The sequence below is a fragment of the Lipotes vexillifer genome, unplaced genomic scaffold, assembly GCF_000442215.2.
Source record: "Lipotes vexillifer unplaced genomic scaffold, Lipotes_vexillifer_v1.1 scaffold112, whole genome shotgun sequence".
In the NCBI taxonomy this organism is placed as follows: Eukaryota; Metazoa; Chordata; class Mammalia; order Artiodactyla; family Lipotidae; genus Lipotes; species Lipotes vexillifer.
Window position 1 is genome coordinate 2,259,127 of NW_006776285.1, and position 17,913 is coordinate 2,277,039.

Consider the following 17,913-nt stretch of genomic DNA (forward strand, 5'->3'; position numbering starts at 1 on the left):
AATCACAGATAACGGGAAAAGAACATTACTGGCATTGATTTCTTACCTTTTTTTTTCTTTTTTTTTTGGCTGCATTGAGTTTTGGTTGCTGCGCACGGGCTTTCTCTAGTTGCAGCGAGCGGGAGCTACTCTTCGTTGCGGTGCGCGGGCTTCTCATTGCAGTGGCTTCTCTTGTTGCGGAGCACGGGCTCTAGGCGCGCAAGCTTCAGTAGTTGTGGCACGCGGGCTCAGTAGTTGTGGCTCGTGGGCTCTAGAGCGCAGAATCAGTAGTTGTGGTGCACGGGCTTAGTTGCTCTGGAGCATGTAGGATCTTCCCGGACCAGGGCTCGAACCCATGTTCCCTGCATTGGTAGGAGGATTCTTAACCACTGCACCACCAGGGAAGTCTGATTTCTTACTTTTTAAATGCTGCTGTCGACCAGGTGATACCACTCTTTTATCTGTCAAAATGTGATTCCATAATTATTAATAGAGTGGTTAAAATTTGTGAGATTAGTTGTTGAAAGAAAATATAATTTATAAATAATTAATTGAATAATTTGTTGACATCAGCAAGTTAATTGTAATAATTGATTAGTTAATTACAATCACTCACTGTCCCAGAAGTCTCACAAACTGTCTCAAAGCATATACACATAGCACGTAATGACCTTTGAGGATATTATTAGGTTGTATTTTTTTTAGGTTTATACCTAACTATTTTTTAAAAGGTATGATCCCTCATTTTCTAAACCTGAAACTCAGGCAGTGATCCTACTGAGCTCTTGACAATCAATCCTAAACTGTCTCTGAATTCCGGTCTCACTTTTGAAAGGAACAGTGGATTTCTTTTCCCCTAATGGTTAACTTTGTTGATTTAGCCTGAGCCTTGGGATATAGTTGGGAAGTTGTTGCTAACCTCACTTCTTCACCTTCAGAAAAGGGGTCAGGATTCCTTCAGAGAAAACACTTCTGTGGCCATGTAGGGTTAGGTAAATATGCCATGCAAAAATAAACCAAAATTATGTCAGCAAGGCCCAAAGAGGATGAATCTATTCTAATACCAACTTAGTTGTTGAAGACTTCTTAGTGTTACTATTCTAAATCTCTGTTTCTTATAAGAGGGTTCAAACAGTTCTGTTTATAATAATCTAAGGAAATTTTTTTTGGGGGGGAGGTTCGCGGGCCTCTCACTGTTGTGGCCTCTCCCGTTGCGGAGCACAGGCTCCAGACGCGCAGGCTCAGCGGCCATGGCTCACAGGCCCAGCCACTCTGCGGCATGTGGGATCCTCCCAGACCGGGGCACGAACCCGTGTCCCCTGCATCGACAGGCGGACCCTCAACCACTGCACCACCAGGGAAGCCCTAAGGAAATATTTTTGCTTACACAGCCGCAGCCACTACTTGATTATAGAACATTATAAAGAAATAAAATGTATGTGATTTACATTATAAAGTGTTTGCATATAATATCTCTATGGGTTATATCATTGAAGAAATGTCCAGTTAGGGCAAAACTGGTATTAAAATATCAATTATTAAATAAGTAAGTGAATAAATGTTTTGCTTTATTTGTGCAGTTTATTTTGACCTGGGTAGTGGGTGTTGTATAAAAAAAGACTAATTGTTGATCAGTGAACCTCTGTGAGCTTTTGTAGCTGTCTTCTGCAAGGTTCTTCTGAAAGTGTGCATCTTAGGCTTTTGATGGCATTTTACTTAGAGAAAAATACCTAGTCTCTTTATTCTAACCCCTAGCTTTTCTTAACCTTCTACATTATGCTTACATTGTTTGAAAGTAGACTGCAAGGCTTTCGAGTGAATTCTTAAAGTATTTCTCCTGTTTTCAAATGTTAGTTTAACTGCTTGAATACTTTGCTGGGGTCCCTCTTTGCACATGACTGGCTTATGTTAAATGGTTGGAAGAGCATTGCTTTGTGCTTCTAGATGGATTACATTCCCATAACTAATTATCAATAACCGTTTTGTGCTTTAATGTTTATTTAATGGTCAGAAAGGCTTCCAGGTGACAGAGGTAAGCATTAGTAGGGCAAGTCTCCCAGCTGTGCAATGGGAGTTAACCCTCTTTCATAGAACTTTAATTTATTTTAGCATTTGATGTTACATCAGGGTCAGGATCTGACAGACTTCCATGCTGGCATCTTGATTTTAAAAACAGTGCGTCATTACACAGGGATCTGTGAAGGAGCATGATTCATTAACTGCGGGTAATTCTAAATTTCCAGCGAAGAGCTTAGGCAAGGCTTTGCAGTGCAGGCTTCTAAATAATAATTTCTCCCTGTTAAATTTTTTGAACGAAGAGATTAAACAAAATGATTACTACATTTCCTTCTAATTATTTGTCTGATTTCTCTTGGCATTACAGTGGCTAATATGCCAGTCTGTCAAGATGAACTTCATACATTCATTTATGCAGTTTTGCATCCATCTATCTATGTATCTATCTATGTATCTGTCTATCCATATACATCTATTTTTCATTAGACTTACTCTGTGTAACAGAGACTCTGAAGGATACAGAAGAAATATTAAGATGATTTTCTGTCTTTAGGAGCTCTTGATATATTTGGCCAAATAAATATGCCACCAAATGTTAAATTAAAAGAACAATGTATGCTGATTTCCTTTTCTTTGATCGTTTTCTGGTTGTTGATTTTCTTCCTAATTTTTTTTTTTTTTTTTTTTTTTTTTTTGGGATATGCGGGCCTCTCACTGTTGTGGCCTCTCCCGCCGTGGAGCACAGGCTCCGGACGCGCTGGCTCAGCGGCCATGGCTCACGGGCCCAGCAGCTCCGCGGCATGTGGGATCTTCCCTGACCGGGGCACGAACCCGTGTCCCCTGCATCGTCAGGCGGACCCTCAACCACTGCGCCACCAGGGAAGCCCATTCTTCCTAATTTTTGATGAGGCTCCTGTGTGGAAGGGTTTTCCACATATTGAAACTTATGTTGCACCATGAATATATGATCACTGGTGGTGCTCTTAACCAAAATGTTATGGAAATACTTACGATCATTGACTGGGCCAGTGATGCAGTTCTGTTTTACTCCATCTGTCATTGTGGCCGGATTGGAACAGGCATCACCTGATCTGAAGTGAAGAGGCAAATTTGCTTCATGCTTTTGGTATCCAAATTTCCTCATGCTGTGGAATGCTCCTGTGAAACTGAGGAAACTCTTTATGAATCTTGATGTGCTTCTGTCTTTCTATGTCTCTTGAATATGAAAAGAAGCAAATAGGGCAGGCTGCTACAGGAAGTTGTGGTTTGAAGTTGCCTTGTGATTTTAGGTGTGGTCCACTGGTAATGATGTTTAGGAACCTGCACAGGAAATTAGAGGCCAAATTCTCCTTGACAATACAGAGCAAAGGGAGGCCTTGCTTATTTACTCTGTCACTGAGCTTTTTGAGAAAGATGGCTATCATACATATTTACAGCCGAAGTTTAAAACTGGGCTTTTGATATATCTCTTTGGATGTCTTAAAATGCATTTCAGGACACAAAAATAAAACAGTTCTATTCTAAAGAATAGGACTGTGTTGTTCAGGAGAGGTCATCAAAGAATCTTTCATCAGAAGTTTCCTTTTCTTTTTCTTTTTTACTGAGAATTTCTATTTGAAGCCTCACAAGTTAAATTTATAACCAGATTGCCATTTACATGCATACTGTTGCCCAGCCTGAGAACCTTGAATCAGTATCTGGCTGTGTTTCCCTGCTTCCCCATCAGTGTCTGCTGTGTACTCTCTGAGATGGAGGTGCTAGTAAAGTGCAGAAGAGTCAACAATGTTAGAGTTTTTGTTCAGTGTTTAACCCTAATTCTGGGTGTACTCAGATTACACTTTGCAGGAAGACCTGATTTGGCTTTATTGTTAGATAGCCCAGAGACCAATGGGCTTGCAAATTTAGAGCATAAATTTTCAGAAGCCGTCCATCAAACTTTGTGTTCACCTCTCCCATCTCTCAAATATGACCCTATTAATGTCATCTTAGATGTCACAAATCTTCCCAGAAATTACAATACAGCAGTTCTGCCCCTTAACCTCGTGTGATACCTTTTTACCATGCTGATTGGAGTAGTGAGTTGTACAAGGCTTTTCCATGTGTCCTGGTTTGTGTAGGTCTGTAGATACTTGAAGAACAGTCACTTCAATGCTGGCTGCTAAGCCTTGGTTCTTAATGGAAGACATGGATTGCTTATCAGGAGTAAGTTCTAAATTAATAATAGCATTCTGAGTATTCGAAGAATTTCTGTTTAAATTTTTACCATGCCCATTTAGAGTTGGAGAAACTAAAGAAGAATGATGATTATAAAGGAATGTTGAAGATGAGAAGTGTAACAAAATTATAGTGTTTGGGTTTGCTCTTCTTTTACTAATTCTGATTCATTACCAGAAATATAATTTTTATTTCTGCAATATGTTGCCTTAATATTCCTTACCAATTAATGCCATGGAGACTCACCCCACACCTTCATGGCCCCTTCTGGTGTCTGCTTTTCTGTGTGTAAGTTCATACTCAGTTGTTGGATGGTAGTGGCTGTCATACTAGAGTTTGCTACACATCCCATTTATTCATGAAGAAAAGGTGATTGCCAAATTAATATAGAAAATTGTGTTGACAGCCTTATAACAGGAGAGTACTAAACAATTGATAAGACCCTCTGTATTTTAAAGTTTAAATTTGTTGTATTTGTTTAATTACAAAAAGAAACCCTGTTTTTATAGAAACTTGGAAGCTCAGAGAAGTGTAAAGAAAACCAAAATCACCTTTAATCCTCTTATACGGAGATCGCACTATTTTGATTTATTTCTTATAGTCTTCTAATGTATGTGTGTGCAATGATTTACAAATACAGAGACTAATTTAAACACCTACTTTAAAAATTAAATTAACATCACAATATATAGTTTTTTATCCTCCATTTTAAAACCTAATAAACTAGCATTAATGTGTATTATGAAAGTTTTTACTTTTTTATTTTAAAAACAGTCAATGTGATAAATGTGTTTATACATAAATCTTCTTAGGATAGGTAATTTCAACAGTTTTAAGGCTTTTGATACAAATTGCCAAAATGCTTCCTCAAAGTCTGAACCACTTTTTATTATTAATTTATATTAATTCTTATTTAAACTACACTCAAATTTACTTTTTTTTTTTTTTTTTTTTTTGCGGTACGCGGGCCTCTCACTGTTGTGGCCTCTCCCGTTGCGGAGCACAGGCTCCAGACGCGCAGGCTCAGCGGCCATGGCTCACGGGCCCAGCCGCTCCGCGGCATGTGGGATCTTCCTGGACCGGGGCACGAACCTGTGTGCCTTGCATCGGCAGGCGGACTCTCAACCACTGTGCCGCCAGGGAAGCCCTCAAATTTACTTTATAGAAGTGAACAAAATATTTACCGTTTCAAGAGGAGAAATATTATTTTGTCATTATTTTTTATTTCTTAATGAGGATAAACATTTTTATGAGAATACTTTTTTAAATTTTAGAAATAAAGTTTATTAGATTAAAAGGACAAACTATTAGTAAGTTTGTCTAAATGTAAAAAAAAGTTTAATTATGTAATATCTTAGTGACCTCTGTAAAACTTCATATTTTGAGGGAAGTTTTGCCTATGTGGAAAGGGGAGAAAGAATTTATTTGGGTATTAAGCAAAGTTGAGTGATTTGGCAGCCACAGTTGTACAAAATTTCAAAAATTTCTCATTGAATTTGAACATCTAACTAGCTGATACATGAAATTTAGATTATACTATTGATACATTCTGTTTTTAAGAATGGGGGAAATCAGTGTCTTATTAAAGATTTAAAAACTATTATTTTCAATGTAGAAATTGTGAAAACACTTAAATTTGTTATCATTTAAGCTAAAATTAACTATTTTGCTTTTAAAAATCTCATTTGTGGAATATGAAAAAAGTAAAGTTTGTATAGCAATCCCAAGTAATGTTGACACTAATACCTAATATTTGCATTATCTCTTTGCCTTTTTCTGTTCAGGACATCCAGGCAGAAATTGATGCCCACAGTGACATATTTAAAAGCCTTGATGGAAACAGGCAGAAGATGGTAAAAGCTTTGGGAAATTCTGAAGAGGCTACTATGCTTCAGCATCGACTGGATGATATGAACCAAAGATGGAACGACTTAAAAGCAAAATCTGCCAGTATCAGGTCAGCATTGTCAGTATCAAAATAAAAATAATGGGGAGGAGGATTTTCATGATTTTTGTGTATCAGGAAGAGAATAGGAAGCCTTACCAGCATGCTGTTTCTTCAGAAATAGTTTAAGATTTAAATGCAAAGATTATTTTTTTTAAAGTTACAGTTTTAGCTCCATTTATGTCCAGTGCCCTCTGTCAACTGTTCCTGACTAGTCATAAATTTGCATATCGTATTTTAAACCTAATAATACGAATGATTTTACCAATACCTGCTAGTTGTCGAGTGTTTACCTTAACCAAGTATTGTGTTAGGATCTTTACAAACATTTATTTATTTAGTATTCAAAAAATCCTAGTGAGGTGAATAGTAAAATCCTTTCTTACATGAGGTGACAGAGGCTTAATGAATATAAAGAACTGGACAAGATATTGAGCTAACAAGTGCCACACGAGGATTTGAATCTAGATCTTTCTGACTCTTGGCAATGAACGTGTTTTGCTTCGTCATGCAATTTGTATGTCCAATTTGAAGATGTACTTTTAGAAATTAGATATAACTTATGGACACCAAAATGGGTAACTGATGATTCATGTCTCCATTTGGAGAAAGTAAAAAGTAAATAAGGGTGAATTTGAGGACCAGAATTTGACTAAGAAAGGACATTGTGTGTCTGGTTTTCCCAACACTACTTATTGAAGAGACTGTCTTTTCCCCATTGTGTAGTCTTCCATCTTTTTTTGTAGATTTAATTGACCATATGTGCATGGGCTTATTTCTGGGCTGTCTATTCTGTTCCATTGATCTATGCTTCTGTTTCTGTGCCAGTACCATACTATTTTGATTACAGTCGCTTTGGGTATTGAGACAAAGAAAATGAAAACACTGCTTTGAAAAGATATATGCACCCCAGTGTTCATAGCACCATTATTTACAATAGCCATGACATGGAAACAGTCTGCAACTGTTCATCAACAGTTGAATGCATAAAGAAGATTTTATATATATATATATATATATATATATACACACACACACACACACACACACACACATACAATGGAATATTTATATATATGCATACATATATATATATGTGTTTATGTGTGTGTGTGTGTGTGTGTGTGTGTGTATAATGGAATATTAGCCATAAAAAAAAGAATGACATTTTACCATTTGTGACAGCATGGATGGACCTGGAGGGTATTATACTTACTGAAATAAGTAAGACAAAGACAAATACTGTATGTTTTCACTTACATGTGGAATCTAGAAAATTAAACAATTGAACAAATATAACAAAACAGAAACAGACTCACAGATACAGAGAACAAACTAGCGGTTACCAGAGGGGAGTGAGGGAGGGGCAACATAGGTGAAGGGAGTTAAGGTATAAAACAAATAAGTTTCAAGGATGCAATGTACAGAACAGGGAATATAGTCAATGTTTTATAATAACTGTATGGAGTGTAATCAATAAAAATATTGAATCACTATGTTGTACACCTGACACTAATGTTATATGTCAATCATATCGCAATTAAAAAAATGATAAAATGGTTTATTATTCTTAGTAATGGGCCCTCTATAGTAAGCACACCTCAGAGAGAAGTGGTACAGGATGCATTTAATACTCTGGAGCTAGACTGCCTAGTAAGTTTAAACACTAGTTTTGTTCCTTGGCAGCTGTGACACTGCGGGGAGGTTACTTGGCCAATATGTATTTCCTCCTGTGCAAAATAGGGATAATAGGAGTAACTTCCTCATAGGGTCATCATGAATAGTTGATTTAATTAGCCTTTATAAAGTACCTAAAACAGTGGCACATGGTAAGCACTAAATAACTGTTAACTATTATTAGTACTCTCATTGATTACCATTATGTTTGGAACGAATTAGTTCAGAAGACATAGAAATTCTCCCTACCCCGTCTTGTTTCTTAGTTACTAATATTGGGAATTTCTGAGAAGGTCCCCAACAAGTAGCATCCCTTTTTCTTGGCTGGATTCAGAAGAAATAGGAAACAAAAGTAAGGACAGGTGAAACCAACAGTGTCATGTTAATTACTGACAGAGGCTAGGCTGGAGGAGGTGCTTAGAGTGAGAGCTAAATGGGGCTGTTAGCCGGACTCCAGAAGCAGGCAGAATTCCCAGCAGTCACTGGACAATGTGGCCTCCCATGTGGGAAACTCTGCATGGAAGAGTAGAAAAGAACTCAGTCTCTGCAGACTTGTTCTCAAAAGGGAAGAGTGGGCTGAGCTAAGTAGATCCAGTTATTCCCCAAATCTACAAATCAGATTCCTCACTCTGCCTCTACAGGGACAGAGAGTGAAAGGGTTGAGAAGAGGCCAGGAGTGTACTTAGTGAGAAAACCCCTTCCCAAGGGGCTGGGCTGTGGAGGTGTGTTCTCATTAACAAAAACGTGGAGTAACCTCCCCCACAGCCAGCTGCCTCCTTCAGTCCTTACTGAAAATGTTGCTTGCTAAGTGCACTATGAATTCCTGTTCCTCTGCTCTTTCCTCTCATTCCTTTAAAGTATAGTCTACACTTGCACTGACTTCTGCTGTGAACAAATTCTCTTATGTCTTTAATATTTGTTTAAACTCTCCCGTCACTCTTCTCTATAATTGAAAGTTGACTGTCCCCTTAATTGCCTGCTTTACTTGAAACACTCTTTAATAGAGTTCAGTTTTCCCAGTTTCCTCACCTGGCAGTCACCAGGAACATTCTGAATATTTAACAGCTACTATGGACACCAAGTAGAATGCTAGCCATAAACTCCCAGTATGGCGCCGGCAGACACTGGCTGAACAGCAGCCCTGCGCACAGGGATAAGAGGGAAAGTTGGCAGCCTCACTGCTATTTCTTAAGCATTGCTTCTCCATCTCTCAACAGCTTGTCGTTAGAAGTGGATACATCTATTATTTTACCCTCTCATCGTATTATTCCTGCTTCCTCCTGACGTATAGGGCACTCTTCTACTCTACTCATTGATTTGAGCTTCTGACTTCCTTTTTATTCTGCATCTTTTCCTCACTTATCATCCTTGGTGTCGACATCGCTACTGATAACTCTGTATATTTTGACTTCTCAGTTTCTTCTTACTTTATCTCTAAATGCTTTTAGCCCTATTTTGTTTCTAAGCCCCATAGATCTGCCCAGGCCTAGGACTTAGTTGACATCCCATGTTATCTTGGCATCCCTGGGATGAGCAATCTCAGGAGACCAGGGGCAAATTGTTTTCAGAGCACACATTTTATTTTTTTACAGCCCACCTGGCCATGCACATCTGAGTGCCGTTGATTTTGCCATGTTTGTTGGAGAAGAGCCCTCTGTTGTAGCAAATCAGGATTGTTTAGAACATCATCAGTAAAACGACTCTCCTTCACATTACAGTTACAGGTTTTATGAATAGGACCTTCCTTCATTAGCTTCATATGTACCGGGACCACCTATATACTATCCCCTAACTTTGTAGTTTTATTCTGTATATATAATTTGTCTACAATATTCTAACTAGATTGTTTAAAAATGCACATCCTCTAATATTTTCAACTGAGGAATTCCTAGCTTTCTTTTTATTTTTCCTTCATCTTCCCGAACCTACACACCTTTCTCCTTATCTTTAGTTGCTTAAACCCTTCCACTTTTCAGACTTCATCAACCCCATCTACCCAGCTTGGATTTCATTATAAACCATTTCAGTAATGTCAGGACCGTGAAATTCCTGTCTGCTTTTCCAATCGCTGATGCTCTGATAACCATACCCTCCCTATCCCCTGATCTAAATTCTGGGCTTCCTACTGTTGCACTGGAAAGTGAAAAATGATAACATTTCTTCAACTGAGACTTGACAGTTTCTACTTAGAATTGCTATTGCAATTCTGAATGATTTTCTATCATAATCACCACTATCCCTAACTTTTAAAAATTTCGATTCCTCATTGGCTCCCATAACCTCTCGAAATCTCCCTCTCTGCATGCAGCCTTGCTTCATTCTTTTCTGAGAATAAGGCCATCAGATAGATGTCCCTTCTGTGCATTCTGTATTTCAAATTGTGCTTTCATTGTGCTAAAATCAGTATTGTCATGGCCGGGAATATTTGCTGCAATTTATCATCATTTTTAGAAAAGAGACTATCTGTCAAAGATCATATTAACAGCTAATATTTATTGAACATTCACTGTGTCTACATGAAATGCTTGACGTTACCTCCATTGACCATGGCGTGATCATTGGAACTACGGAATTACATGTGACTCAAAGCCTTGGGTTAATATCTTAAGTACTATTTTCCAGTCTTTTTGGTTAACTTTTTAATTTTTTATTTATCTATATTTTTGGCTGCGTTGGGTCTTAGTTGCAGCACGCAGGATTTTCGTTGAGGCTTGTGGGATCTTTCGCTGCGGCGCGTGGGCTTCTCTCTAGTTGTGGCGTGCAGGCTCTGTAGTTGTGGCGCAAGGGTTCCAGAGCACACAGGCTCTCTCGTTAAGGTGTGTGAGCTCAGTAGCTGTGGCGCGCGGGCTTAATTGCCCCGCGGCATGTGGGATCCCAGTTCCCTGACCAGGGATCGAACCTGTGTCCCCTGCATTGGAAGGTGGATTCTTTACTGCTGGACCACCAGGGAAGTCCCTTTTCGGATAACTTTGATCACACTTTTAAAATACGGAAATCTAATTTACCAACTATTCTTTTGAAATCAAAAAACAATACATACAAGTCTGTATTCCACTTAGATTGATATAAGCAAAGATAGTGATTTGAAACCTGAGCTGGAAGATAGGCTCTTAGGAACTTTTAACAATGTTTTTTACTCCCTGGAAAAATGTGAATTGGAAATTACTAATAAATTCAGTAATGTGAAGGCCATGGCTTAAACTTATATGTTAAATTTGTATAATTTAGGATTATGTTAATTAAATATCCACTTACCAGGTTAATGTTTAATATGTTAATGTTTAATATGGATCCTTATTAACTTATGGTTTCAAAGGCCAGTGAAATTCTCAAATCTAATGAAAACAGGGTTCAAAGATAAAATTCTATCTTCCCTTTCTTTTATGAGCCTCTTAAAGATTCAGAGCACCTTTTTAGAGGCCCTTAGAGGAGATTAACCTTTAACATCATCATTACATCTCATTACATCTAACGTTATCACACTTTTACAATGTCATTGACACCACTTTTAACTTTAGGTAGTTGATTTTGCTAACCATATTGTAGAACTTCTAAAATTTTTTTCTCAGATCTCATAGAGGAAAATTCTGCAGCTTTCCTTCTTGTTTTCCTCTGGCTCAGTGCTTTTCGGTAGAACTTTCTACAATGATGGAAATGTTCTGTATCTGCACTGTTCGGTACAGTAACCACTAGCCACATGTGGCATGTTGAGCAGTTGAAATGTGGCTAGTGCAACTGGTGAACTGAATTTCCTATTTTACTTATTTTAGTTAACTGAAGCTTTAAATTGAAATAGGCACATATTGCTGGTGGCTACAATATTGGAAGCACAGCTTTGGTGTTCTTTTCAGAACAGACTGAATTCTGAGGACTCTACTTTTTTTTTTTTTTGGCGGTATGCGGGCCTCTCACTGCCGTGGCCTCTCCCGCTGCGGAGCACAGGCTGCGGACGCGCAGGCTCAGCGGCCGTGGCTCCCGGGCCCAGCCGCTCCGCGGCATATGGGATCCTCCCGGAACAGGGCACGAACCCGTGTCTCCTGCATCGGCAGGCGGACTCTCAACCATTGCGCCACCAGGGAAGCCCTCCTAGTCAGTCTTAATTCCTTTTCCGGGAGCAGAAATAATCCCCTTTTAATGTTACTGGTTATTCTTGCACTAATGAAGGTATTTTCTTTCACTATAACTCAATTTGTAATCTATGGGTTTTACCATAAAATAAAAGTTTCTTTGTAGTAAGAATGCCAACGTGGGTATTTAATTCTGTGCATTTCTTCCTTACACAGTAGGGGATAGTATATATTTACTCCTCTTAATTTGAGTCATCAAATTCTTTGGCAGACCTACCACTTTTCAAATGTATCTTTACTTGTCTATAAATATACCTTGGCAGTTTCCATCTGCCCTCTTAAGTGCTGTCCGTGATGAAAGCAACATAGTGGAAAGAGATTAGAATTTAGTGTAGATTCCAGATTCTCACCATGGCTTCCTGAGCAAGTTCTTCCTTCTCTGAGCTGTAGTTGCCTCAGAGAGTTATTGTGAGGTTTCCTATCTCAGAGTATATTTGTTTTACTTGTCTTCCTCCTAACTTGACCCTAGAACCTTCTGTTTCTGAACCAGTGTAGTGCCTGATATCAGAGTGGGTGCTCCACAGATGTTTGACTTTATTGAAAAAATGAAAAACTGTATTTTATTTTAATAAATGCTCCTCTTACTCATTCACACTGTTTGCTCTCTTTTTTTATATCTGTACTTTGGGAGAAGGGATAAAGACTTCTTTGAAGAAACATGAAAGGTAGAGGCTTTTGGTGATTTAAAATAGATATTAATATTAATACATAGTTTTCTCCATAGTCCCTTTTCTACAATATTTAAATGATGAGGTGCCATTTTTATGGATGTTTATGTTCAAAAAGTTTTCATATTATAGTTTTAAAAATAACTGGTCATTTAAAAATGTTTAGAGAGTTGTAAAATAGATGACTCAATCTAAAAAGAATTAACTTGTGTGAAGCATTTTCTGAAGTAGACATCACCCTGAGTTGCTAATACATGCAATGAAAGTATCTATTGCTTTGCACATGTCAGGTACCCAAAGAATGAACTGAAGCAGATGAGAGGATAATAAAGTCTCTTATCCAAAATGTGAGTGCCCACAGATATGTGTTAGATAAAGAAACATTTTAAGTGAAGATTCTGAAAGCATGATTGATGACTGCTTAACTGTAATCTTGGGGAAATATAAGCCTCAGAATGTTTCAAGTAAAACTGAAAAAGTACAACTATACCAAACACAAATGTAAGGTTTCTTTTTGCAAAGCATTCAACCCAGTGCCCAAGAAAAGGCTTTCATCTTGAAAGATGAAAGAATTAAATTGAAACTAGGACACTGAAGGCTACTACAGAAGCATGCTTTTATTTGGGCATATGGTAGTAATCCACCAAACACATATTTATAACCTATCGGAGAATAACCAGAACAGATTTTCCAGGCAGAGATTCTGTCACATCAGTTTGCTTTGTACTATGGAAAAAGAAAGATATAGAGAAGCACATAGACCAATGTTATCTTTTTTATTTCAAAGTCACTTTAGTATCTCGCTGAAAAGAATATTGCCTTCATCTTTATAAATAGTTCTTCAATGCTGAATGCCATAGATTTCAATGATCAATTTCATTATTTCTGTGCAGTCAAAAAGTAAACTGCATTGGAAAAGACATTATCATGTTCTTCAATACAATGAGTGTGTAACTAGATGTCATAGGAATGTAATGTCTGGTTTGGTTATTGATTAAAGAGTTAAACTATAGACATTGAAGATGCAGGATCAAATAATCTGAAATAAGAGGTCAGGGTGTGTGCATAAGTGTTTTGCACACAAAGACACTCAAGCACTTCTTGATTGACTAAAGACTTCTGATTTCTAGCTGTTATTTATTTATCAATATTCATTATTTTTAAATATTTTATTTATTTATTTATTTATTGGCTGCATTGGGTCTTTGTTGCTGTGCGTGTACTTTTCTCTAGTTGTGGCGAGTGGGGTCTACTCTTCATTGCGGTGTGCAGGCTTTTCATTGTGGTGGCTTCTCTTGTCGCAGAGCACAGGCTCTAGGGGTACAGGCTTCAGTAGTTGTGGCGCACGGGCTCAGTAGTTGTGCTCCCGGGCTCTAGACCACAGGCTCAGTAGTTGTGGTGCACAGGCTTAGTTGCTGCACGGCTTGCGGGATCTTCCTGGACCAGGGGTTGAACCTATGTCCCCTGTATTGGCAGGTGGATTCTTAACCACTGCGCCACCTGGGAATTCCAGTATTTATTTTTTGGATTTAAAAATACTGAAAAGAGGGCTTCCCTGGTGGCGCAGTGGTTGAGAGTCCGCCTGCCGATGCAGGGGATACGGGTTCGTGCCCCGGTCCGGGAAGATCCCACGTTCTGCGGGCGGCTGGGCCCGTGAGCCATGGCCGCTGAGCCTGCGCGTCCGGAGCCTGTGCTCCGCAACGGGAGAGGCCACGACAGTGAGAGGCCCACGTATCGCAAAAAATAAAAAAAATAAAAAATAAAATAAAAATAAAAATACTGAAAAGAAATTGCACCAACTCAGTCAAATATACTGAGGACAAAATGCTTTGTAACTGGAAGAGAGAATTTTCAGTTAATATACTTGAAATTATTTAGTTCTGTTCTTTGCCAAGTAAAAGTATTGTTTATCAGGGACATATTTGGCCTAAAATTAATCAGTATGAACACAGAAAAGCTGGCCCTCAAACAGAATCAGGATCTCATTAAAGCATTTGTAATGTGAGGTTAATCATAGCACCTGTAGAATGAACAGAAAAGACTGTAAGTACAAGAGAATAAAATAGAATTTCAAATTATAATTATGATACCTCAAACTTTTTTCTGTACTCCTAACTTTTTTTTTTTTCTTGCGATATGCAGGCCTCTCACTGTTGTGGCCTCTCCTGTTGCGGAGCACAGGCTCCGGACACGCAGGCTTAGCGGCCACGGCTAACGGGCCCAGCCGCTCCGCGGCATGTGGGATCTTCCCAAACCAGGGCACGAACCCGTAACCCCTGCATTGGCAGGCGGACTCTCAACCACCGCGCCACCAGGGAAGCCCACATGGTATTTTAGAGATATGCAGAACTCCCATTTTTTTCTTTTAGCCAAGAATATTGGCTGATAGACTGTGGTCATTGTTTTAGGAATTAGAGATGAACTAGAGATCAGAGATACATAGTTGTTCTTCTGGAAAACATTATGAACGTTTTTGTTTGTTTGTTTGTTTTTGGGTTTTTTTTTGTGGTACACGGGCCTCTCACTGTTGTGGCCTCTCCCATTGCGGAGCACAGGCTCCGGACGCGCAGGCTCAGCGGCCATGGCTCACGGGCCCAGCTGCTCCACGGCATGTGGGATCTTCCCGGACCGGGGCACGAGCCCATGTCCCCTGCATCGGCAGGTGGACTCTCAACCACTGCACCACCAGGGAAGCCCCATTATGAACTTTTAAACAAGACTTAACGATATTGTTGAATATCCACTGCTGGGAATACCACCTAATGTGATCAATGGGGAAATATTTGTTTGAATGAACTATAGCAGAGCTATTAGCTTTGAGACAAAGATTCAAGTAGGTCAGATGTCCAAAAAGGAAATTACTGATAGGTCTGAGGGGCAGTAGTTGCTGTGCTTGGTTGATTTGTTTCATATCACTCAGTAAAGGAGCAATTTTGTGGAAGTGGGGATCATAAGCCAATGTTAAGGTGAACGTTGTGGTATGAGAGGATGTGAAACATGGTCAACAGAGATTTCTTGTACCTGGGGTTGCCCCAAATGAGTCATCTTTTGCTATCATAAATCTTTAGTCTTTGGAAGCTGTTGTGTCTGTCTCCATCAGCCTTGCCCCTTTCATTCTGAAAGGTCGTGGACAATCAAGATAATTCCATTTCATGCAGTTTAGCATGTAAGTCCACATTTATGGTCTGTCCACTGGGGTGATGCAAGATTGAGGAAACACTGATTCCTTGAGTCTCTCGAGTTGTTTTTGACTTACTTATCTTTTTAAATCCAACTCATGTGGTGTGGGCTTGAGGCAGGGCTTTCTCCAAGGCTTTGGGCTTTCTTCAAGGCTCTAGCAGGAGCAACTAGCAAATTTGTCTTTTATTTACTTTTCTATTTTCAAAGGCTTTATTCTTATTGAAGCCTTCATCACGTAAAAAATATTTTTCCTAAACATAGTTCCCTAATTATGAAGTTCATAATTTAAGAACCTGAAGATAACTTTTCTGTGCTAAAAACAGAAATTATTATTGAAACAAAGACCTCATTTTTGAATCAGAGTATAAAGTACTGCAGTGATTTCTGTTCAGTTGTTTTCTATTCATAACATTTGTCACTGGACCTCAGTCAGCCATAAGCCAAATAGTGTTCTGTCCAAGTAATCCTTTATTGTTTTTCAACTTTTTGAGATAAATGTTGGTGATGTTCTGCTTTCAGTAATTTATTTGAATACAAGAGAAATCAAGACATTAGTAATTTTCCCCCCTCAAATTAGCTTTTTTGGAAAGAAAAATCATACAAGCCTGTTGCATATACTCAATTAGTATAAAAATATATAAAAATTAAGCATTTATGGTGTTCTCAGTAGTAACTGCATCTGGTATGTATCTTTCTAAAAATTTTATATGCATATGATTTCTTCTCTCTATCCCTCTCTTTGTATATATAGATGAAATGAGAAAAAAGTTACAGTTGAATGTGCATATATACTATACATAAACTACTGAAACTTGCTTAAATAATTTTACATTATATCATGGACATTCTTCTTGAGAGCCTCATATTGATGCCTTTGTGGTGTGGAGGTGTATGTTTTAACTTTTGACAGATATTACCAATATATCCTTAATATTCTAGCTTATTCGAAATAACTGTTTCTTACAGGAAGTATATATTCTTTTTACAAAGTTTCAGCCTCCTTCTTAGATGTGAGCATTAGTTGGTTGTACATGATTATTAGGCTAAAGGAAGGTACATAATTTTTTGGATGCGTTTCAGATGTCTAAATGTGGTCAGCATTATCTCTTCACAGGGCTCATTTGGAGGCCAGTGCTGAGAAGTGGAACAGGTTGCTGACGTCTTTAGAAGAACTGATCAAATGGCTGAATATGAAAGATGAAGAGCTTAGAAAACAAATGCCTATTGGAGGGGATGTCCCAGCCTTACAACTCCAGTATGATCATTGTAAAGTAAGTTGATCACATACGGTGGGTTCCTTTTTTTCATTCATTTTGATTTTGGTGAAGTAAGTACTCAAAATAAAATAAATATATGAGTGGAACCAATTGTGACACGTCTTTTTCCTCCTCTGTTCCTAATTATCAGTATTTAGGCATTTTATTCAAATTGCATGCATCACTCCCTTTTTTTTTCAAATTAAGTTTTCTCTTCATATTTAACTGAAGGTTTTTTCAAACGTTGCAGATATCTAAAGCACTATATTGCTTTTAGCTGATCATGAAATTTATCTATTTCTAATAGATTTTAAAATAATATATTGGGGGCTTCCCTGGTGGCGCAGTGCTTGAGAGTCCGCCTGCCGATGCAGGAGACGCGGGTTCGTGCCCCGTTTCGGGAAGATCCCACATGCCGCGGAGCGGCTGGGCCCGTGAGCCATGGCCACTGAGCCTGCGCGTCCGGAGCCTGTACTCCGCAAATGGGAGAGGCCACAACAGTGAGAGGCCCGCATAACGCAAGGAAAAAAATAAAATAAAATAATATATTGGGGGAAATTTTACTGTAAGTTAATCTTAAATTCAGAAGTTATAGAGTCATAAAGAATTATATACTATCTTGTTTTATTAAATGAAAGTAGAAAAATTAAGGACTTGTAGTAGTAAGAAAATAGAATAGATATAAATCTGAAAGCAAATGAAGACCGTTGTATTTAAGCTCATTCTATGGGTTTTTGGGGTTTTTTGTCTGAACTTAGACCCTTTTTTGTCACATTTTTATTCTGCTCAAATATCTATCTCTATGCAAATTTGTACTTTTACTCTGAAAAGCAGATATACTGAAGTTATCA

At 38.4% G+C, this 17,913-nt stretch overlaps 1 protein-coding gene across 1 annotated transcript in view; it reads left to right on the forward strand.

The window, feature by feature from the left end:
• The window catches only part of UTRN (utrophin), a 503,258-nt gene that overhangs the window by 336,279 nt on the left and 149,066 nt on the right, over positions 1-17,913 (forward strand). Inside the window, 2 exon segments of the mRNA XM_007450323.1 lie at positions 5,994-6,166; positions 16,921-17,077. Coding sequence (XP_007450385.1) covers positions 5,994-6,166; positions 16,921-17,077 — 330 coding nt within the window.